Source organism: Hyaloscypha bicolor, assembly GCF_002865645.1.
Source record: "Hyaloscypha bicolor E unplaced genomic scaffold K444scaffold_52, whole genome shotgun sequence".
Taxonomy (NCBI): domain Eukaryota; kingdom Fungi; phylum Ascomycota; class Leotiomycetes; order Helotiales; family Hyaloscyphaceae; genus Hyaloscypha; species Hyaloscypha bicolor.
In genome coordinates this window covers 1460739-1483042 of record NW_020194554.1, presented here as the reverse complement: position 1 = coordinate 1483042, position 22304 = coordinate 1460739, and the positions used below count along the sequence as shown (strand labels likewise).

The following is a 22304-nucleotide window of genomic DNA, read 5'->3' as shown; positions in this document are numbered from 1 at the left end:
TTCAATGCAGCAGAATTGAGTGTTGTGATAGGGTGAAAGCGCATGCTGTTGTGCTGAGTAACCCCCCCCCCCACTAGAATGACGATACAGTAGCTGCGACGAGGGGTTCAAGAAGTTCCGATTTCACCTCTTCAACAAAATCTCTTCCACTCCCCGCCACATCGCTAAACAACCATTTCCACAACCACAACCACCACATCGCGCTCTGAGATACCCAACTTGCACTTGCAATCATGTCAAACTCTTTAGAACAACTCAAGGCCTCTGGCACCGTAAGTCGTTCCCCTTTTCTTGGCGGAGACATCGGAAATCGTATCCTGTTGAGACGTTCTGATGGCGAGCCGCGCTTGAGAACATCGCTACGAGGGAAGAGAAAGCAAACTTGCTAACGCTTTACAATTATACAGACTGTTGTCAGTGACTCTGGTAAGCTTTGTCTGCACCGTGCCTGTCGAAATCTGAAGCTAATTGTTGTGCTACAGGTGATTTCGTCTGTACGTTACCCCGCCTGGGAAACAACCCCATTCCACCCTTCTAGAATCCAATTCGCCTCCTTCCTCAATCTGCGGATAAATCACTGATACCCCACAGCCATCGGCAAATATAAGCCACAAGATGCCACCACCAACCCCTCCCTCATCCTCGCAGCATCCAAGAAGGCCGAATATGCCAAGCTCATCGACGTTGCTGTTGAGTACGGCAAGTCCCACGGCAAGGATAGCGATGAGAAGGTCGATGCCACACTTGATCGTCTCTTGGTCGAATTCGGAAAGGAGATCTTGAACATTGTCCCCGGCAAGGTCTCAACTGAAGTTGATGCTCGCTTCTCTTTCGATACCAAGGGCTCAGTCAACAAGGCTCTGCACATCATTGATGTAAGCCTTTCCTAGCAAGAACCAGATTAATTGGATATTATTGACAAAACCAGCTCTACAAATCCGTCGGCATCGACAAGTCCCGCGTCCTCATCAAGATTGCCTCAACATGGGAGGGCATCCAGGCCGCCCGCATTCTCCAACGTGACCACGGCATCAATGTCAACCTCACCCTCATGTTCTCTCAAGTCCAAGCCATCGCCGCCGCCGAGGCCGGAACGTTCCTCATCTCCCCCTTCGTCGGACGTATCCTCGATTGGTACAAGGCCAAGACCGGAAAGACATATACCAAGGAGGAAGACCCAGGCGTTGCATCTGTCAAGGCCATCTTCGATTACTACAAGAAGTTCGGATATAAGACCATCGTCATGGGCGCCTCATTCCGAAGCATTGGTGAGATCACAGAGTTGGCCGGCTGCGATTACTTGACCATCGCCGTAAGTTTCCTGACCACTTCCGGACCCCAGACTGACAAGACCAGCCCAATCTCCTCGAAGAGCTCATGGGCTCCAGCGACGCCGTTCCCCAGAAGCTCGACGCTTCGACAGCCAGCGCCCTCGACCTCGAGAAGAAGACATACATCGATAACGAAGCCGATTTCCGCTTCTACTTCAACGAGGACCAGATGGCAGTTGAGAAGTTGCGGGAGGGTATCAGCAAGTTTGCTGCTGATGCTGTGACTCTTAAGGATATCCTTAAGGCGAAGATTGAGGCATAAATCCTTGCGTGAAGTAGGAGGAAGGATGGATAATGAAGAATGAGAAAAAAATGTTTTTTGGACATCGCAAGATGAACGGAGAATGCACGATGTAGTTATGACGAGCACGCAAGTACAAAATTCAATAAGTAATAAATGACCCCCCATACTCCTTGGTAAGTCATGAAGTCAAGTTGGTGCATGTCTCTTTAATCTGTCCACTTGCCAAATTCTCCGATTCCCCATGTCTATCTATCCTATCTTCAATTTATACCCAAAATTCTTGTGTTCCAGTCCCCCTTCTATTCCCCATTCTCACACCGAAAATGGCTCACATATTTGTTTCTTCATCCATTTGTTACACCCGTCGTGGGTCATGGTCACCAGGAACAGCCCCCTCCCGATTCTTCGTCGACTTCGCAAACTGCCCCGTCGCCATCTCGCTATTGCCAGCATTGGCAATCCTCTCATTTTTCGCAATACCTTCACTCTGCATTATGTCAGTCAATTTCTTCTTCCCCTCTCCCCTCTCCCTATTTCGTCCCTTTGCAGCGCCAAAAGCAAACGAAAAAAAGGGAAAGGGGTGACGAGTAAAATGTCAAAATAAAACAGGCAAGCTAACGTCAATCAATTTTTTTTCAAACGCCACCCCCCTCAGCACAAGCCAAGCCTCTCATCCCCTTGCCCCCCAAAAGCGGAAATCCGGGGTCGGGCGGGTCACAAACCTCGTTGAAGGTCCTGTCCACCCCTTGGTTGAATTCTCCTCTTAGTTTCTCGCCTGCGCCGTGGGCGGCGGCGAGCATGTTCTTTGTGAACTCGCCTGCTTGGGCGACTTTGTTGGAAGAGGAGGTGGTAGTGGCAGTGGTGGAGGCGGTTGTAGGATTTGTAGTATCTAGAAAGTGGGGGGTGTTAGTGAGCATTTTGCGGAAATGGGGGAAGTGGGGTAGGAAGAATGGATGGAAATGGGAAGGTGGAAGTACTGTGTGAAGAGTTTGTGTTTAGAGGGGTATTTGCGCTGCCTGTTGAGGAGAGGGATGTGGATTCCTTGATTGTGTTGTTTTGTGCCATTTCGAAAATCGGGTTTGAGTTCAGTGAAATATCTCTCTTACAGAAACGATACTTGAAAAGGTAGAAACAGGAATTATAAATGTTTCGAGATGAAATTAGATTGGAAGGTTAGGGACAGCCCCTCAACTGACGTCACATTGGTCCCCCTTTGCCACTCGGCAAAAATAATGTTTACCTCACCTCCTTAACAAAGCGAGTCCACATGACACAGTCCAAACAAGAAAGTGCTCTCAACCCAAGTGGTTTATTTATATTAGGATGATAAACTTAGGAAGCTCAGGCAGCTTTTAGACTGATTCCTCTCCAAGGACACCGCCAGCTCTGCTCTTGCCTTGCTGTTCCAAATCAGGGGTAACACCATTGTTCCTATCCTCGTCATCCTCCAGCGTCCCCTCCTTTCAAGCCCAAGCATCCACAAACTTCAACGTTTCCATCCCCCAAACTCTATGCGTTACCAGAAAAATCTCACGGGCACCGAAGCAGTGATTATCACCGGAAACGCGGGCGCAGCAACCATCAATGTGATATAAAAAAAATGATCCTCGTCATCACAATCTGCAGCACATTGTATCCATGGATGCCCCAATTGTTTTGATTCCTTTCAGTAGAAGTGGGAGCTCGGACGTCAGGGCGAGGACGTAGAAAAGGCAGTATAAGATGTGATTTACAGCGAGGGATTGCTCGCCCACGATGAGGAAGTGTTCGGCGAGGACGGATCTCGGAGTTAGAGCGAGGACATGTTGGAAGGGCGGGGAGATGAAGATGAGCATTCCTGCTGCTTGGAGGAATGGCAACCAGCGGTGCTCGTAGACTTTTTGCGTTTCATTGAATGATGTGTTTCGTTCGCCTGTCTTTTCGTTGAGAGTGATGAGTGAGGTCTTTACTCTGTGCTGGAGAAGTTCGGAATGCATTGGTGCCTAAAGAAGGAGGCCGTTTGCGGGAGAGATCCCAAGGATACCACAGATGGCGGTGGTTATTCCTAGGAGTGTAGAGACCCAAGCAAAGTGGCCTGAACTTTTGGTCCGGTATCGATCGAGGGTGTAAATTTATGCTGCTGATCTCATGATCTAAGAGAATAGTGACGAGTTTAGGGCCGCTTCGCTAAAATTATTGCTAGCGGCCCTACGCAAGCTCCGGGGCTAGCAATAATTTTGCCCTAAACTCGTCCCGAGTAGCTTTAAATAATACCTTCTTAGTAATAAACTTTTTATAAACTTTTAATAAATTATATAAGAAAGAAAATAGGTTATAAATATATAAAATTATTTATAAATAAGCTAAAACTATTCTCTTAATTTATATTTTAATAACTAAGATTTAAAATTAATATATATATAAATATTTTAAATAAGTTTTAAAATTTAAAGAATATTAATATAAAATATTTATATAAGTTTATTTTAAAAAAAAGTCTTTAAATATAAAATAAAATTTCTATATATATAAAAGATTTTAATTAAAAAAGCTCTTTAAAAACTTTATATTATTAAATATATTAAAAATATAATTTACTTTTAATAAAAGAATTTAATTTCTTATATATTATATTATCTTATTAAATTATAATAAACTTTCTTTTATTAATTTAATTTATAAAACTCATTTTTATATTATATTATATTTTTAAATTATTAATTATATTTTTAAATTATTTATATATATAAGAACTTAGATTTATAAACTTTTATTTATTATTTCTAATATAAACTATATAAAAAGCCTTTTTATTATAATAAGAAATAATATTATTTTTATAAAGCTTTTTTAGCTTTTTCTTTTCTCTTAATTTATATTTTAATTAAATATATAATATTAATATAATTCTTTTAAATATTAAATTTAATAAAATGAAAATTATAATAAAATGAAAATTATAATAAAATGAAAATTATAATAAAATGAAAATTATAATAAAATGAAAATTATAATAAATTTCAATTTAAAAGTATTATTATAAAATATATTAAAATCTATAATTATTAAATCTTAATAATATAAGTCTAATAAAATTAAATTTTATAATATAAATATTTTGAATAAAAATAAATAAGTTTAAAAAACTAATTTAAATATATATAAATTATAAAGTAATAAAAGTTTATTAAGCTTTATATAATATTTTTATTTATTTTTAATTCTAAATTCTTTTATTAATAAGTATTATATAAAGAAATTTTTTAATATTAATATTTCTCTTTATTTTTCTTTAAATATAAAAGTATATTTTAATAAATCTTTTAATATTTTTTAAAAAATAAAAACTATTATATTATATAATAAAATTATTTATAAGTTTTTAAAATAAATTATTATTAAAAGTTAATAATATTTTCTTAATATAAGTTTTCTTTAATATAAATTTATTTTAAAAAAAGTCTTTAAATATTAAATATAATTTTTATATAATAGTTTTAATAGACTTTAATTAAAAGAGCTTTTTTTTATAAAAAAAATTACTATTAAAAATATTAAAAATATATTTCTTAATTTAAAAGCTATTTTAATAAATAATTTAAGTTATATATTTCTTATATTATATATTATTTATTTAATTTATAATAAACTTTCTTTTATTAATTTAATTTATAAAACTCTTTATTATATTATATTTTTAAATAATTAATTTTATAAATTCTTTAACTTTAAACTTAAAATAATTTCTTTAAATTATTTAAATTATTAATTATATATTTTAAATATTTATATATATATATAAGAACTTATATTTAATATATTGAATTAAATTAAATTATTTATATCTAATATAAATTATATAAAAAATTAATTAAAATTTAGAAAAACTCTTTTTAATTATAAAAGAAATAATATTATATTTATAAAGCTTTTTATTTTTCTTTATAAATTATTATAGCTTTTTTTATTTATATATAAAATTCTCTTTTTCTTTTTATAAATTCTTATAGCTTTATTTATATATATAAAGTTCTTTTCTTTTCTTATAGGCTTTTTTAAGCCTTATTTATTATAACCCTTACTTTTATTTATAAAGCTCTTTCTTTTTATATATTCTTTTAAGTCTTACTTACCTCTATAAGTAACTTATTACTTATATTCTTATTTGTAGCTTTTTTTAGCCTTTATTTATATTTATAAAGCTTTTTCTTTTATTTTTTATTTTTTCTAAGCTATCTTATAAGCTTATAAAGCTTCTTCTTTTCTTATATAAACCTTTATAGCCTTACTCTTACTTATAAAGCTCTCTCTTATATCTATAAAACTTCCCTTAAGCTTGCTAGGTATTAGGATTATGGTATGTAATATATGGAAGTTTTGGTGTTCCTCACGTGACCTGTATTTTTGGAAGCCTTGAGAGCTAGCCAGAGCCTTAAGAATTCCCCTTACCTCATCCCTCCCGAGCCTTAAAAAATCGCAATAAAAGCCCCTCGCATTCCAGAACCACTAAAATAGAGAGAAAGGTACTTGAGCTGCTTCTCTCTAATCCCCAGCTGAGCGCTAAGGATTTGGACAAAATCGCGTTCCGATGCGCGATTCCCTAGAAGGGGGCGATTCTGGTGTTCCTCACGTGACCCGTTTTTTCTACGGAGCCCCGTGAGCCAACTGCTTAGGGTGGCCTGAACGTAGGACAATATAGAGAAGACGAGTTTAGGGCCGCTTCGCTAAAATTATTAATTGGCGGCCCTATGCAAGCTCCGGGGCCAATTAATAATTTTGCCCTAAACTCGTCCCGAGTGGGGTTGGAATTAAAGGGGGTATGTGACTTGGTAAAGGCCTTTACGGACGGTATAAGAAGGAGAATAGCCTATAAGTATGTAAAGTCACCTGTAAATAAGTCAAAAGCTAAGCAAGACCTTATAATATTTCTGGGTATACTATATTACTCGTATGGTTTATATTAGGGGGTAAAAGAATACAAAGCCCTGCTTGTGAGGTCACCCGTAAAGCTGCCATATAGAACTGGCCGTGAGAAAAGACCGGCGACCGTAAATCCACCCCTACTGCCTTAAACGACTAGTCCTGTAACTTATTAATAGTTATTGCAAAGAATAAAGCAAATGGAAACTGCTTACGGGAGAGTGTAAAAGACAGTTACTGATCCGTCGACTGGAGCTTGATCCGTGGAATCATCCGTAATTAGCCGTTAAAGTCGCTACCTAGTAGCCGTATGTAAATCGAGAACCTCCTAAAACTATAAATTAATATCCGCGACCTGTTATAAAGCCCTTCCTGCGGATAGAGATTCCGCAAGAGTATTACGGGTATACCGATCTTGAGTCATAGCTTGGAAAGGGGTAGACCCGGTAAATAGATGCTTTGCAAGACCTCTGGCGGTAATTCTGCGATCTCAGGATCTGCCTCGTTTATATTGGCCGAATCTACTGCGAAATACGTCCGTTCCTGGCCAGGGAGTATATCCAGGATTATTTAGTTGAGCTTGCGGACCGTATCGTTCAGGGTTAATAGAATTGCCCGTCCGCTAAAGGCCTGGTAGTCGCGCGGGGCCCGCAAGAGTCGCTCTCGCGGGTAGACGTAATTAATTAGGTCCGTAACTGACTGGGTACGTAGAACAAAAGGCGGGAGCGTAATCTGCCTATTTAAGGACAGGTCGTACGGCAGATAACTAATCCAGTCTATAAAATCCTGCTCGGACGGGTTATTACGGACCCGTATATTAATCCGTAACGATAGCTAACGGAGCCGTAGCCAGATCCATGTCCGCTATAGGCAGGCCCGTACCGTATTAGCCCGCAAACCGTATGGGACTACTAGTAAGATCTGGGCAAAGTTCCCCCCGAGAATTACGGGCACTCCTCTAAAGAGAACGTCATCTGCGACCGACCGTAAATCGACCATTAGCCGGTATACTACCTCAAAGTAGTACTTGTACTATATAGGCACCTCGTTTCAGATAATTAGGTCCGTGGATCGCAAGAGAGCCCCGAGCCGGCTTATCTTGGTAATCATACTTATAAATAACTTATTGAGCTCGAGCGGGATCCGGAACTAGGAGTGAGACATATGTCCGTCCGGGAGAAGGAGAGCCGTAATACCCGTTAATGCCACGTACAGGACTATCTTACCCTGGCTACGGTAATAGTAGTAGAGGGTCTTATAAAGGAATGTCTTACCGGTCCTGCCCGGGCCTTGCAAGTAGAAGTGGGTAGTCTGCGAATCGTCTATAATTGCCGCTATAATTATCTGGAAGCAAGAGTACTAGTCCACATTTAGCTAGGCTTGTATTATAGTCGCCAGTAATGTCTTATGGGTACGATTAACCCGTAGATCAGCTATATGGTGGCTTATGGTCTAGTTAAAGGTATTCTCAGGCAGGGCAATATCCGTAAGTATTCGCTAGAGATCTATAAGGCCGAGACCAAGCAAAAAGAGGCCGTAATTATAGTAAGGATTAACCAAGGGTAGCGGGAAATCAATTAACGGGTCGTGGGCTAGCTTGCGGGCCAAGTTATTACAGAAATACTTCTTATACCGGTCCTAGATTACTCGCTTATCCGTAATTAGCTACTAGCGGATACCTATAAGAAAGAGTATCCGTAAACCATGGCCGGTTATTAATAAAATAGCCTTATTAAAGTACTAGAACTACTCCTGATTATTCTCTACCAAGCCGCGGGCAATATAGGTAGTATAGTATATAGGATAACGGATACCCTTAACCAAGTAGAGCTCGTTAAAGGACCGCAGACCGCATATGACTATTAATAAGAGCCGTAAGTAGAACCGCTCGCCCGAAACTGGGCTATAGTAGTAAATATGGCTAATACTATACTCTCGCTTGCGGTACTTCCATATCCGGGTCTTAGTAACCCATATAAAGTGCTATGGGAACTCGTAGTAGAGGTACTAGCGGCCGTCCTCGTATATTGCATTATACTTAAAGAAAGCTATTAAGGTCAAATGGGCATTTATGGCCCGGTCCGCGATTTGCTCGGGCAAGAGGTTATCCGTAAAGCAGACCGTATACTGCCCAGGGAGGTGGATTACCAAGTACTAGACCAGGGAGAACTCCTGGTATATTAGGTACTCGAATAAGTACTAGAAAGCCTCTATAGGGCCCATATACCGAGCTTAAAGGTATTAGGTAATCTTATTATCTGTTCCTGAGACTATAATAGTCATATGGTCCGTTCCTTTATAGATATACTTGTGGATATACTTAATTACTTATATAAAAGCGTAAATCTCGACGTTAATATAGGAGCGGAACTTCTAGAGGAGGTACGGGTTATATAGAATGACCTAGCGGTTATTACGGATAACTTCCTGGCCTGGAAAGCCTGGTTTGCGGACCGTAAACATACGGCCATTATCCCGGTACCAGTACTCGGGATACCTATTCTCGCGGATAATTATTATGGCCGCAAATGCCTTGGGGAATCTCTTCTGGTATACGAGCGGGGCTATAGGCATCTTACGGACCATATACGGGGCTTTTGGATTATCTTCGAGGCCATATGGTCCGTAAGATATCTGACTAGTTATTACGGTTATAAGTTCGCCTATAGGATCCTATAACGGGTCTGGGAACTCGGTATAAATAACTTCGTTAACTAAATCGGGGATTAAGAAGACGGCTTCCCTCCTAAGGAATAAGAGCAGGTATATATGCGGGAGGCCACGCTTCTAGTACTTAATCATATATATATGGCCTATATATAGTCCGAAAAAGTAATTCTTTAGGTCCGCAAGTAGCTTCCTTACCTTTAATATAAAGACCCGGCAAAGGAGATCCGGATAGTTAATGGCTTGCTGCCCGTTTAAGAGGTAATCTGTAATCTCAGGCCAGTACGGGTTAGCCATAAAGGTAATAAAGAAGCTTGGCTTACTAAAGTATTATATAATAGCTATTGAGTCTTGAAAGAGCTACTATATAAAGCGATTACTGCCCGTAAAGCTTGACGGGAGGATAAAGCAACGGCCAATATTACCTATACGGACGTCCTTACGGATTAGAGCATCCGCAAGTCCTATATATATATCTATACGGATATTTTGCTAGTATAAGCGGAGCTAGTTAAGCGAGATAGTCTCGCAGGTAATATACGTATTAATAACGTATTACTAAAAGAGGCGGCCAGCGTAAAAGAGCAGAGAGAAGGCCGGACGAATATAGAAGTAGTACCGGTAAAAGACCTGCTACTCTAGCCATATCCGCTAACGGGTCCTATTACGGTCCTATAACTACAAACCGTAGTACTAGCCCGGGTCGCCGTACGGGAAAAGCAAGACATAGTAGAGCGGCATATATACTACGTATATAATATTAACCATACGTATTTGCGAACGCTCGCGGCCTGCCTCGCGGACCATAAGCACCAGATTACGGCGGCTTGTATCCGTATACTTGTCCGGGATAAGGGCTATAACCTCGTTACTTATTAGGAGGTTCTTATAATAATAATTAGCGCCCGACTCAAGAATTAAGTATATTTGCGAGTTAAGTAAGATCCGGAAATCGGTTTACTAGCTTATAAGACACTTGCGGGCTATCTTATAGACCATAATAAACGGATTATAATCCGTAAGCATATCCGTAAGCTATAAAAGAACTATATAATCTAAGTAAGGGAAGTTAGTAGCCCGTATATTAGTTATAAAGAGCGGATCATAAAAGAAGAGCTATATAAAGAAGGATTCGGCATATAAAGCGGGCTATAGCAGGCCTTGGAAGTGAAAGAGCTCGCCATGGATCTAAAAGCACTAGATCCTACGGGAGAAGTCGATCCGGGTATCCTTCTTATAGCTAATTAACGTAAAGGCAAAAGTATAATTATATACCCGGATATTTGTCCGGAAGGCCCGATAGAGCAGGTTATTGCCCGTAAAGAGGTAAGAGAGGTATAGAGGAGGCTTGCGGATTAGAGGAAGTATTACGTCGCCCTTCTTATAACAGGCCTTAAAGTAATCGTCCGTATAGCCAAAATAAAGGGCTCCGCAAGCTATATAGTAACCCGTAAGCGGACTAGTCATATATACGAGAGCTGGCCGGAAGCGGGAGAGGAAGGCAGGAGGCCGTATAGTAGGTGAGTCGGCAGGAGGGTCCTCCATAATATGAACTGGGGCCGCAACGGACGGTTGACGGATCCGTTACTAGCGCCGTAGGGCTGGCTCGTCCGCAGAGACGTCCGTAATCGACTGTCATCGTCGCCGGGAGGTAGGGAGGGCATTCGGATCGAGTTCTTGCAAGGCAGGGCGCCGCTGGGTACGATTAGTAGTATTTCGGGCCTATTAACTGGTTAATTAAGCCAGAAAAGGGAAAGAATACAAACTCGATAGTGAGAGCAAGTTTTATATGGCTTAGCCCGCTCTGTAATAAAGTCAGAAGCAGGCCGGTTTTGCCTACAGGAAGTACAAAAGCGGGGAGGATCCATAGTAATAAAGAGAAGAAAGAGAGAAAAGTAATATAAGGTCAGGATTTCTTTTCTTAGCGCCTTCTACGGAACCGCTAGCTTTAGATTTTCCCCCGAGCTTTAAAAAATTATAATAAAAGCCCCTTGTATCTCAGAACTACTAAAATATAGAGAAAGGTACTCGAGTATTCTCTCTATAATCCTAAGCTAAGCTCTAAGGATTTAGACGTAATCGCGTTCCGATGCGCGATTCCCTAGAAGGGGGCGATTCTGGTGTTCCTCACGTGACCAGTTTTTTTCCAGGAGTTCCGGGAGCCAACCGGTTAAGGGTGGTCCGAACGTAGCTCAATATAAAGAAGTGATAATGATAGCCACTCCCGGTATTATAGAGAGAATGATCCACTCCACTGGTAATCTCCAGAACTGTACGAAAAAAAAAACAGCCCGATCTGGACTTGACGGCCGAAAAGAGGTTTGGACTACAAGTGTTTGCTTATCCAGTGCAGCGAGCTCTCCGTTGTGTAGCATCCAGATGAAAAGAATGATGGAAATTACTGCAGCGTACTCGCTGAGTCCTAAACGGGATCTAACGGTGGAAAGAGGTCTCTACGAGTTGGTCGTTCAGAGGACGACTGCCAAGAGGAAAGTTCCTACCGCTCCAATGACGGAGTATAGAAATGAAGCAAAGGAGACAGCTTCGTGATTCTGTTGGAGTTCTTGAACTGCTTTGTGGAAAATTGGAAATAGATGACGCTGTTGAGAAGGGAGAAGATGTCTGCGCTGAATGTGGTAAACTATTCCATCGCCCAGTCATGATCATTGAATATGGCGACGAGAAGGTATATCCAATCGGCTGAGATGAGAAGCCATGCCATGACGGAGAGGAAGTCTACCTACGTATCTTCAGCATTGATTTCCTGCCTGGGGTTGTACTCATATGAAATGAGTCTTGACACAACGAATACATGCTCTCAGCCAAATTAGAAAATTGTCCCGTAACTCCCAGAATAGTTGGCTGTTGTATGGAAAATTGATTATAGTCAGCAACACTTTCCTGTCTAAAGTTTCGACTTACAGTGAAAATATATTCCCACATAATCCCGCACTAAACACCACCTCAATGGTCCCCCACTTCATCCTCGTCGAAACATAGGACCGACCGCATTGAAAGATGCATTTTATCTTCCCTATCAGCTTGGCAACTATGGGCTGCCTATTTTCTCTCTTGATAACGAGTTCGCTATCGCCAATCTGGCACGTGCATAAAAATAGTTGCACGCCGAGCTCTTGTCAAGACTGAAAAGCCTGTTCGGGCCGGTGATTAAATGATACGTGTGAAGTTTGGGCGCAAGGGAAAACGGACAAGCTAAGAATGCAAATTTTAGAACACTCGAAGCCGTTCTTGAAGCTTTGATAGTGAAAAATACATGTTTTCTGTAGACTGTATATTGCAAGGTTGAGATCATGTTGAAGATAAATGACAGGGGTCTCACCTGTGTCGTTCTCACGAGCTACCCCTCGTTAGCGATCGGCCCCTGAAAATTAGCGAACGCCTCGCCTAGCTCGAACCTCAAAATTTCGCAACCTCAGCCTCGTCCTTACTCAATCAACATCAGCAAAGGGACATCGATAGCACCACGCCCACCATCAATCATGGCGAGCTTCCTCCCGCGCGCCACCTTCCCCTCCCAGCTCTCCCTCCCGCGCTCCTACTTTCTCGGCCACCATGCCGCCGGCCTTTCGAAGATGAAAACGATGCTCAGCTCCATCGACCTCATCATCGAATGTCGCGACTACCGCGTGCCGCTCACATCGCGGAACCCGCTGTTTGAGCAGAGCCTTGCGGGAAGGGAGAGATTGATTATCTATACGAAGAGGGATTTAGGGAGTAAGGACCTGGCTTCTGATCAGAGGGTTTGTTCAATTCAGCTTCTCGATCTTTATTCTGTTCTAGCCAGAGTTGGCTTTGATAATCGAGTGGAAGCTAATATGAACATTGGCAGAGGGAAGAAATCATCCGCGCCTGGCACGCTCCACATCCTACACTCTTCACGGACCACAAATCGAAGAAGGACATCAAGACTGTCCTCAATTTTGCGAAAGACCACGCTGCTTCCCGATATTCCCTCCTCGGATCAAGGATCTTGGTTGTGGGTATGCCGAATGTGGGAAAATCGTCGTTGTTAAACGCGTTGAGGATGGCGGGGGTACATAAGGCGAAGGCAGCGTATACTGGGGCTCAACCTGGCGTGACGAGGAAGATTGCCAGCGGAGTGAAGATTGTGGATAAGGATGAAGAGAAAGGGACTGAAGGGGTGTATTTGGTTGATACGCCGGGTGTATTTGTGCCATTTGTACCGGATGCGGAGGCAATGATGAAGCTGGCGTTGGTGGGGAGTGTGAAAGATACGATTATTGCCCCGGTCACGCTGTGTGATTATCTGCTGTTTCATATTAATAAGCAGCAGGGTGGAGAGGCGTTGTATAAGGAGTTCTGTGGGCCGACGAATGACGTTGTGGAGTTTTTGGAAGCGGTTTCGAGGAAGACTGGACGCTTGGGAAAAGGCGGGATTCCGGACTTGGATGCATCGGCGCTGTGGGTTATTCAGAAGTGGCGACAGGGACATTTGGGCACGTTCGTGCTGGACGAGGTTGAGAAAGATGGCTTAGAGAAGAGGATGCGGGAGGAAGTTGGATTAAGTCTCAGTCAGGCGAGGAAGCAGGCAAAGAATGCACAGAGAGCACGGGGAAAAGCACGACAAGCCGAAGCGGCGTGATTCGAGGACTTGCTCTTTCAGATTCACTAACGCGCTAGTGGCGCAGGCGCAAAGAAAGCGAAGAATCTGGGTATCGTTGAAAGAGGGAATGATATTATGCTCCTTAGTATATCTACCAGAGTGGTAGATGATCGGTACACTGCTTAGTACGAAGATGAACAACAAGGCTCCTTAGCCTATCCAGGTACGGCCAGTAAAGTAACCGGCGACGTTGATAAGGGAGGAACGCTTGACAGACATCATACCCTCAACAGCCTTCGGGCAAAGTCTCGCAGGAAGAGCCCGAATGAGATTTTCGAGGAAGTACGCTTGCAGCAAACTTTTGTTATCATCGCCACTCAAATGAATCTATATACGGTTTGAATCGTGGTATTCCACCAAACATTATCCAGTGAGTTCTTCTCACATACATTCGCAATTCAGGGTATCTAATTCAATACAAACAGAAAAAATATGCTCAAATCAAGTCAGAACAGAAGACACCTTGCTTCCATAAGAAGCTGCTCTCGTTCCCCGCAGTTCGACCTCATCCACAAACATCTTACATCAGAAAGGACCTGTAGGAAAGTCTGGCCATTGTCGACGTTGGTCAAGCTCGGCTTCCATCGATTGTGGCGGTGTGCTATGCACCGTGAGGAGATGTTGTCTCAATTCTCTGCGAAGACTGAAATAACTAATCTTGCCATCGACTCGACAATTATCAGCAACACACTTGTATCGAACACAAGTGGCAAATCGCGCCCACATATCCGGGTCGTCTGTTATTCTCTTTCTTCTTTGTGCAACAAGTATAGTTGCTAACGCTTCCAGTTGCGCCTGTACTTCTTCCTTGCTTAATTCCTCGTCGGTGCACTTTTTTATGTATTCCAACGTACTGCACTTTCCACCGTCACCATCGTCCCTCCGATCTTTCCATTCATCCATTTTAACTTTCCCGAGACGCTCTTCAACGTTGAATCGGTAGTATTTGAACGCTTTGTCAGTATCCTCCAAGAGGCGTGCCGTATTCTGGATATGATGGTGTGTCGTCTGGGAATCCGTAAGTGCTCCCTTGGCATTCTTCAGAAGTCGATGAACTTGTCCCAGTGCTGTTCCGATATGCAGTCTGCCTACTCCTTTGTTGTTTCCCTCTCTGAACATGGATGGTGGCCACCATCTTCCGGTTCCAAAGCTCGCTGCAATTTCAACATTGGTTTTGTGGAGGCGGAACATTTCTTCTAGAGCTTCCGCAGTCGGGTTGTTTACCCCGGCTCCGCCATCACAAAATTCGTCGTCGCCGATTCTCTGAGAATCAAAATAAGACGGAGCTGCTGTGGTAGCGCGGCATACCTTCCAAATTTTGATATTTATGTCTACTCCATAGTTCCGGGGTGGATTGTACGGATCAATCGGAACGGGCTTATACGATCTGAACAAGTATGTGCCATCTGCAGGTCTAGCCTTTTTGGTAGACTCATTGGGATTTCTTGTAGTTTTGCCTTTTCGAATTGCAAAGACAATACTGGACGCAGGTCAGTGCTTGTCAATCTAATACTTCCTGCGACCTTTCTACTTACGTGCGACACAGATCTGGAGGTGCCGGGAACTTTCCGTACTCAAACTCTGACGTTGGAGATTGCCCGGGAATCGTCACCGTCTTCTCGTCCGCAAGCGACTTTATAGCTGCTTTCAAGGGCTTTTTGCTATGCTTCGATCTGGGAAACCCAAGGACGCTGAGACGCCACTTGGTATTAAACACCCTGCTACCAACAATTTCGTACTGTGTGATGCATTCTTTGACCGACATTCGCCACCGAGACAGCATAGTTGCAATAAGTCTTTAGCACTGTTAGCTCAAATCTCTTCTACAGGCTCCATTCAATAACCTACCCTCCCGTACTTGTACCGGCAATATAGTCTAGCATCATTAACACTGAAGAGATTTGATTGGGAAAGTAATTACCAAAGTAATGGCAAGGCAGATACTCAATGAGAGAGCTTTCATCGATATCAGTGGCCCGAGTTTTCAGTTTCGGGGACTCCGGCCTTTCGCATGGCTGATAGCTTGAGTTATGCGGTTTAGTATGTCCGAGTTCAATACGGCCAATGTGTACCATCAGCGCCCTAAGCATGAGCAAACTGGCATATCCTCGAATTCCTCCTCCATCTGAAATGATATCAGCCAAGGCATGCCGGTAGCTCAAATGACACACTAACCAAAAGAAAGTAGACTCTTCTGCAGCCAGCTCGGGGGAACTACGAATGGTTCCAACAGGAGAGCCGGCTCATCTTGCGGGTGTGCGTCGGAGTCGATAGTCGATGATTGCGCTTCTTGGATTGGCGTCCCTAACTCGCTCGCCATCAACATTCCTTGAGCCGAATCGACAGTTGTTTCAACATTCGAGTCCGCACTGACTCGGCGGATAAGATCTCGCGGTCCGACTCCAGGAGCCGCCATTCTCGCTTTGCTGCTCATCGAACCTTGTATGGAAGAGGACAATCATCTTACTGCCTGCTATTAAAGGCTCAGAGGCAATCCGAGCAGTGAGACTTGCCACACCCCACCGTGTCCCATTTCGTCGCAAGGCTTCCTGAGCCTCTCTTGTTGCTACCGCCAGCCACACGCGGCTGCGGTGGGGAGGTCTCAAATTTGCGGCAGAGCATATGGATTGCGCACTCCTGGAGAAGCAATTAACTGTCCAAAAGAGGAATGCTGTCTCACGCCGGCCTGGATGGAGGGTACCCATGATTCTGTGGCTGCTTGAAAGGAGTCGTCTGGATTTGAGCATCTATCGAGCCGGGCTTTCCAAGTTTGAGACGGGCTTCATTGTAATGTCAAGTTCATCAAACTAATCTTAACTGTAATCACCAGTCTAACACAAGAGCCAGTCTTGATTTTCGTGAGTAGTACAGTCAGTACATTACTACTGTAACGAGAAATTTTGGCTTGTTGTACACAGTGGGAAGGCTGAGGCCCGACCTCTTCGGAAAAAGCAAGCAGAGCTGAAAATGCTTCTGCAAGCCACCATGCAGGTGACCAATGATGCTCGTACAGTATCATGTCGCGCAGACGGCTGAGTATCACGGGCAATTGGTCAGATGTTCTACTAGTACTAAGCGGAAAGGGTTTCTGGCGGGAAGAATTTCAAAGGTGGGCTGCTCAAGTTCTGCAGATCTTGTGGCTCCACCGTCCTTACTGTCATGTCTTTGGAATCCCTCTTCTCATCGGAATGCACTCACCCTGAAACATTTCCAGTCAGTGAAAGGGTGTGCTGGAACGCCCCACAATGCGGAACGTACGGCATTTGGCAAGGCAGTTCTTCACTCTGCTCTGGGATAAAGAACAAAGTTCTTCTTGAGTTCCCCTCTATATAGCCTCTTTGACTTTGTTGCGGCTTTCCCCATCGTTGTCCTCATTTCAGCAGTCTAATCTTCAACTATGGCAGCTCAAACTCTCGAAACTCACGCGCATCACAATAGCAATGGATCTGCCGTTTCAGGTTCAAGTCAAGGGGCCGACGGTCATGCTCCAGCCGTGGCAGATCTGCCCTTGATCAACGGCCATGGCCAGTCCGAGGACTTGCTCGAGACTGATCTGGAGAAATATCGAGGGAATGCGGATGCGCTTCTTGGAATATCAGTCAACCTTCAAAAACTCGGCACGGAGCAGAAAGCTGAGATACAAAGACTCAAAGCCGAGAATATTATCATTGCTCCTTCCAAAGGCGACAGCAGAAGGCAGACGGACGAGACGCATTCCAGTCGAGCAACAACGATGTCGGTAGATCATGACCAAACAGTAGTGGTCTACAGCGCTTCTGACAACGAGCTGACAGTTCGCCAAAGACGCAGTATGAAAGGTACTGTGTTACATCATTCAAATACAGGCATAGCTAATAGTTCTCCAGACGAGGACTATATCCAAGCCGAACTTCCCCCCTTCCACTGGTGGTCTGACCGACTACACATTTACTTCGAAAGAAGGCCTTCTTCGGATTCGTCTGTACATGATAACCCGCAAGTTGTCGTTGTGAAAGACGAAATCCCAGAATCTTCAATACGAGATGTGAAGTTGATTCGCACTGTCCGGTTAACTCAACTGGGAATTCGCATCAGAGTTCGGAGAATGCTTGGCCAGATCAAATTCATATACGTTCTTTCGCCGCGACCTCAGTCTACGCACATCAAGGACATGGCTTCACTGAATGGTCGCAACGGGGCCCAGCCTTTGACGAAGATCAAATCAGCATCTTAACCTTCTTGCTTGGCTGGCTCCCGCAAGAGGCAAATAAGGTGCCACCTCGTTTGATCTCATGAGCTTCACAGCCACACATCGGGCACCACATCTTTTGCAACACACCAACGATAACAGACAGCATGGCTTTCAAGCAGGAGGAGTATCGTGTCCTTCGTGGACTGGTTCTGTCACGGCGTTTCCCAATGTCTTTCTAGATACCCAACGGGACCATTAGGTGGAGATATCCGCAAGAAGTATGGCGGGCGCAAAGGTACTGGATTGGTGGGCACCTCTGAATGCAGCCTGCTCTTTTGCAATGTAATACAAGGATAGTTTTAGAATGACGCTCCCCAGTAAAGATTGGCTTGTTGGAAGCCACTATCGAACCGGCAAATGAAAGTGAGAGAGCAAGAGCGGCTGGACCTCCCCGGCCTTCAGCTGACGCTTTAAAAGTCAGATGCTATTGAATCAGCACTAGATTGTGGCCACCAGTCTGCAAGTAGGGGGAAAGCAGAATGCCCTCTGACAGCGAGGCAGTGCAGTCAACACCAAGCGAAAAACAGAGGCGGCCATAGAACGTGAGATCGTCTGATGTGGCGGGCACACAAGTCTTCAACTTGACAGCAGTCCGAGCCGCCATTTAGTGTGGGTGAACCACGGGGCAGACTCTCCAGCACCCATGACATGTCGATCGACCCCACAAATTCCCTTTTCCAAAGAGCGGGATCCGGGCCGCCATGCTTCATGACGCAGAAATGCACGAAAACCTCGGTCTCTGAGACATGCAGATGTTCCCGATGGGAAAACGTGGCTTTGTGGCGCAGCCATGTGATCCAAACGGAAAAGGGAGAGCCTCGTCAGGAAAGTGAGGTTACACAAGGCTGAATTTCTTTTTCTTCTGCAGCTGAAAGTAAGTTATGGATCAGGAGAAGGCTGCATCCTGAATCGTCCCTGTATCATCAAATCACATCCCCGGAATAAGAAATCTGCGGGCGCGCACGCCTGAAGGTAAGTTCCGCTTTGGAAGAAACAGCTGGACCTTGAGTTAAGCGGTGTGTGCCTTGCGCCCAAGGAGACGAGGTTTCTAGAGCTGGCAGCGGAAGAAGAGGTCAACGGTGGCATAGCATTGCCAACTTGGTGGAGAATCATGTCCCAATAAACCATCACGGAGGAGGGTTGGGTTCTTAAGTTTAAGACATGGTGCTGCGCCTTAAGAGCCAGCAGCTACAGAGCCTGACATCTGCATTTGAGTTTTCCAAGAGTCCCAAAACTATCATCAACGGCCTCTGTTCCACGAGGCCGACTTCTTTACCTCATTTTCTAGTGGTATAACAGAGTAGTTGTGTTTAAGCGGGAAGTGTATGGTAGTTGCTTCATTTCTTTCTTATCAGTCAAAAATATGCGTCGATTAGGTAGTTGAGGCGCAGGAAATTGGTGCAATTTCCACATATATCACTGCATACTCGTGTTAGTTTCGTGAAAGGGTCTCTGCAATATCGAGGAGTTAAGACCTGTGATTTGCATCTGAGATATCCTCATGCTCGTGGCCTGTTACGCTCTTTACATCGAGATGCCAGTGGGTCTACCAGTTATAGGCTGCCCAACCCGATACGGAGGCGCTTGCCATGGGTTGAGCGCCGCATCTGGGAGATTGGCGTTGTGGTTGGTCAGGTACATTAGGATCAATCGATGGGGGTCGCTCATGTTCAACTCTAACCCTCTGGAAGCAGCACCTAATTTCTTACAGTTCTACTAGGAGAAATGAGACATGACAGAGGCAGTGTTTGAAACGCTTGTGTGAAGAAAAAGATCCCAAGGAGAATTGGGCCCTCTGGGTGTGAGTGATACTGAACTGGGTATGCCCACGACTTGAAATCCCAAATGATATGACCATAAACTTAGTCCTACTTTGGACTTTGTTGAGAATTCAAGTACAAATTCTGCTTCCTTCATGAGTCTCTCTGCTGGATATCCTCCTTCTAGGCTGCTGCGCTGAGAGCCTCCTCTCAAGTGGATGTTAGTGCTGGCAGATGATTTGTCAAGACTTCGGGACTTAGTTATGATATGCTACTTCATGCGATCGCTGAACAAGCAGCGCTCCCACAGGTTCCTTTGATCTCTCATTGACTTGAAACGAGATGCACACGACTATCTCTATTAGATACTCTCCTACTATGGTGCCATTGCAACCAGCCCTGTCGTATACAAATTCGCAGTCCCTCTGAATAGAGCATGCTTATTTGGAATTTCTTGCAGGTCTGCTGGCATCACGGATTGTTTGCCTATATTTTGTTACTTGTTAAAGTGCATAAGGCCAGTGTAAAGATTAATTTCAAAGAGTTGACGGGAAAGAATGCCAAAGTTTTAAATGGGCAATGTGACGTCCTTATTCTTGAAAGGAGTAAACGTTTGAGGTATTTGCACTCTCAATCTTTTGTGTCTTGAAGCAGAACAGAAGGAACATACTTGAGAGAAACCTGCAAAACATTGCTCTCTGGAAACCAGATTGCTAAACTTCATGAAAAAGACAGATGCTGCTGCATTCTTGGTCATGGCTGTGTGGCCCTTCAATTGTGGGCTGAGATATAGTCAGGCTAACCAAGCTTGTCAAGCAATCTCCGCCGTCTCCTCTCAACCAATTCTTCTTGTACTTCCTCACTCGTAGGTAATCTCCAACCCTCTCCATCGCCAGCATCTCCAGGTAACGGCTCCCAACCTTTCGGCGCTTTGCTATCTTTCCCAGCCAACAAATTGTTAAAAGCCTCTTTCTCCTTCTGGATCTCATACTCCAACAACGTGCCATCCTCTTCGTCCAGATTGTAGCCGTAATATGAGGCATCGACCTGCTTCCGTAAATCTGTTCTCGAATCCAGAGGCTTGTCCTCTCGAGGTTTCTGCGTTGCGGCCTCAAACATCTCCTTGACTCCTGGCAATTCTCTCGCTCGCCCGAAGTATCTAAAACTGCCAGTCAGCTCGCGTTCAATACCAAATCTCCCATCACAACGCACCTGTATCCCTTCCCGCTGCCTGGAATCTCCCTGCCTTCTTCATCATACACCTTTCCACCACCACGCATATAATTCGGACCCCCCAAATTCCTAATCTGTACCTCCCACATATGCTTCTCCCGCATCGCCTTGTTGATCTCATCGTTCAAATCTCTGATCATGAAGTCACTCAAACTGGGATCTTGAATCTTGCTAACTTTGCGCGAGATCTCTTTCAGAACTTGGCCTCGCCACTTTTCGCAGTTGGGGATAGATGTCACTTCAGTGATCATCTTTGGTCGGCGAGTTCGTCCGGCATCAATGATTCCCAGGTCTGCTGCTTGCGCTTCGCGGAAGCGGAACAGCATCGACTGGGCTTTTTCTGAATTCCGTGCCTAGATGGGGTATTAGTAGATTGGGGGAAGCCTTTGCAGGGGTTCGTCCTCACCATGATTGCGGCTGTACTCTTGAGGAGGCTTGTGAGAAAGAAGGTCTGGAGTTCTTTTGAGATCTATGCATGAGGTTTTGGGGAAACAAAAGAGCTCGGCAACGGAAAAACTTGGGAGCCGAGGCTAACCACCTTTTGTCGAGCACCACCCAAAAAGGCTAACCGTTTATGGTAAGGTCCAGGAACTCCAAATCGCGTGGATAGATCTTCGGTCGCGTCTTTTTTGACGTCTTCCTTCTTCAATACACAACCTGCAGTGACGACAAACTTTCAACGAGCTTAAAAACTATTCAGCCTCTAGGAAACTTTATGGTTGAAGATGTGTGAGCATTGAACAGAGATCTTAGCAGGTTCGGCCTTTGAAATATCGGCGTCGCTTTCAACTTGTTGTTATACGCATTCGATCCGAAGTGGGGGGAAGAGGGTTCGAGCTGCAGTGACGACAATCAGCTCCATCTTGAGGTGCTAGCCATGATATTGCGACACTTGTGGCCTGTGGGCTGAGTTCTCGATGGGGGGTCGAGAACGCGGTTCTTGGGCAATGAGAGAGGCAGGGGATTGGCATGAGGCATTGCTGAAAGTGGAATATAGTTTTCAATCGGAGCAGCCTGGTAAGCGGTTCTGGATTCTTTGCTAGCCATTGCTGACCAGAATATAGATCTTTCGAACTCAATTACATTGGAGAGAAACCCTGGCAACAAGGTTGCTAGTGGCCAGATGTTTCAGGAAGCCTTAATAGCCCAGTGATGACCAAGTGTCCAAAAAGCCAAAATTGCAGGCCAACCTACTTCTCCGTTGTTGCTTCGGTGATGATGGAGTTGGAAAGTGTTGGCGATGAGAACTTTGAGAGCTGATCTGAGGGCACGCCCAACTTTTATGGATTTTGCA

The 22304-nt window shown here is 44.0% G+C and overlaps 7 protein-coding genes across 7 annotated transcripts; 3 read left to right on the top strand and 4 right to left on the bottom strand.

The window, feature by feature from the left end:
• Window positions 1-132: 132 nt before the first annotated feature.
• Window positions 133-1749, top strand: K444DRAFT_610272 (putative transaldolase). The gene is made up of 6 exons (XM_024879717.1): window positions 133-272; window positions 408-426; window positions 483-494; window positions 592-875; window positions 929-1312; window positions 1357-1749. Exons 1-6 carry the CDS (start codon window positions 234-236, stop codon window positions 1591-1593), a joined length of 975 nt encoding a protein of 324 aa, XP_024740320.1. The 5' UTR covers window positions 133-233; the 3' UTR covers window positions 1594-1749.
• K444DRAFT_661410 (uncharacterized protein) lies at window positions 1647-2492 on the bottom strand (the record flags this gene model as incomplete). Its single annotated transcript, XM_024886580.1, has 2 exons — window positions 1647-2062; window positions 2298-2492. The coding sequence occupies 2 exons, from the start codon at window positions 2490-2492 to the stop codon at window positions 1931-1933; spliced, it is 327 nt and encodes a 108-aa protein (XP_024740319.1). The 3' UTR covers window positions 1647-1930.
• Window positions 2493-2864: 372 nt separating this feature from the next.
• K444DRAFT_610268 (uncharacterized protein) lies at window positions 2865-3695 on the bottom strand. The gene has a single exon (XM_024879716.1). The coding sequence runs from the start codon at window positions 3549-3551 to the stop codon at window positions 3189-3191; it is 363 nt and encodes a 120-aa protein (XP_024740318.1). The 5' UTR covers window positions 3552-3695; the 3' UTR covers window positions 2865-3188.
• An 8946-nt stretch (window positions 3696-12641) lies between these two features.
• K444DRAFT_627127 (P-loop containing nucleoside triphosphate hydrolase protein) lies at window positions 12642-13765 on the top strand (the record flags this gene model as incomplete). Its single annotated transcript, XM_024882763.1, has 2 exons — window positions 12642-12902; window positions 12992-13765. 2 exons carry the CDS (start codon window positions 12642-12644, stop codon window positions 13763-13765), a joined length of 1035 nt encoding a protein of 344 aa, XP_024740317.1.
• Window positions 13766-14311: 546 nt separating this feature from the next.
• On the bottom strand, window positions 14312-16202 carry K444DRAFT_627126 (FabD/lysophospholipase-like protein; the record flags this gene model as incomplete). Its single annotated transcript, XM_024882762.1, has 4 exons — window positions 14312-15266; window positions 15322-15582; window positions 15635-15911; window positions 15962-16202. The coding sequence occupies 4 exons, from the start codon at window positions 16200-16202 to the stop codon at window positions 14312-14314; spliced, it is 1734 nt and encodes a 577-aa protein (XP_024740316.1).
• An 884-nt stretch (window positions 16203-17086) lies between these two features.
• On the top strand, window positions 17087-18096 carry K444DRAFT_336057 (uncharacterized protein). Its single transcript, XM_024871985.1, has 2 exons — window positions 17087-17604; window positions 17653-18096. The coding sequence occupies exons 1-2, from the start codon at window positions 17184-17186 to the stop codon at window positions 17997-17999; spliced, it is 768 nt and encodes a 255-aa protein (XP_024740315.1). The 5' UTR covers window positions 17087-17183; the 3' UTR covers window positions 18000-18096.
• Window positions 18097-20350: 2254 nt separating this feature from the next.
• Window positions 20351-21495, bottom strand: K444DRAFT_610264 (Isy1-like splicing factor). Its single transcript, XM_024879715.1, has 3 exons — window positions 21417-21495; window positions 20990-21363; window positions 20351-20936 (listed from the first exon to the last, which is right to left on the bottom strand). The coding sequence occupies exons 1-3, from the start codon at window positions 21417-21419 to the stop codon at window positions 20576-20578; spliced, it is 738 nt and encodes a 245-aa protein (XP_024740314.1). The 5' UTR covers window positions 21420-21495; the 3' UTR covers window positions 20351-20575.
• Window positions 21496-22304: the final 809 nt, after the last annotated feature.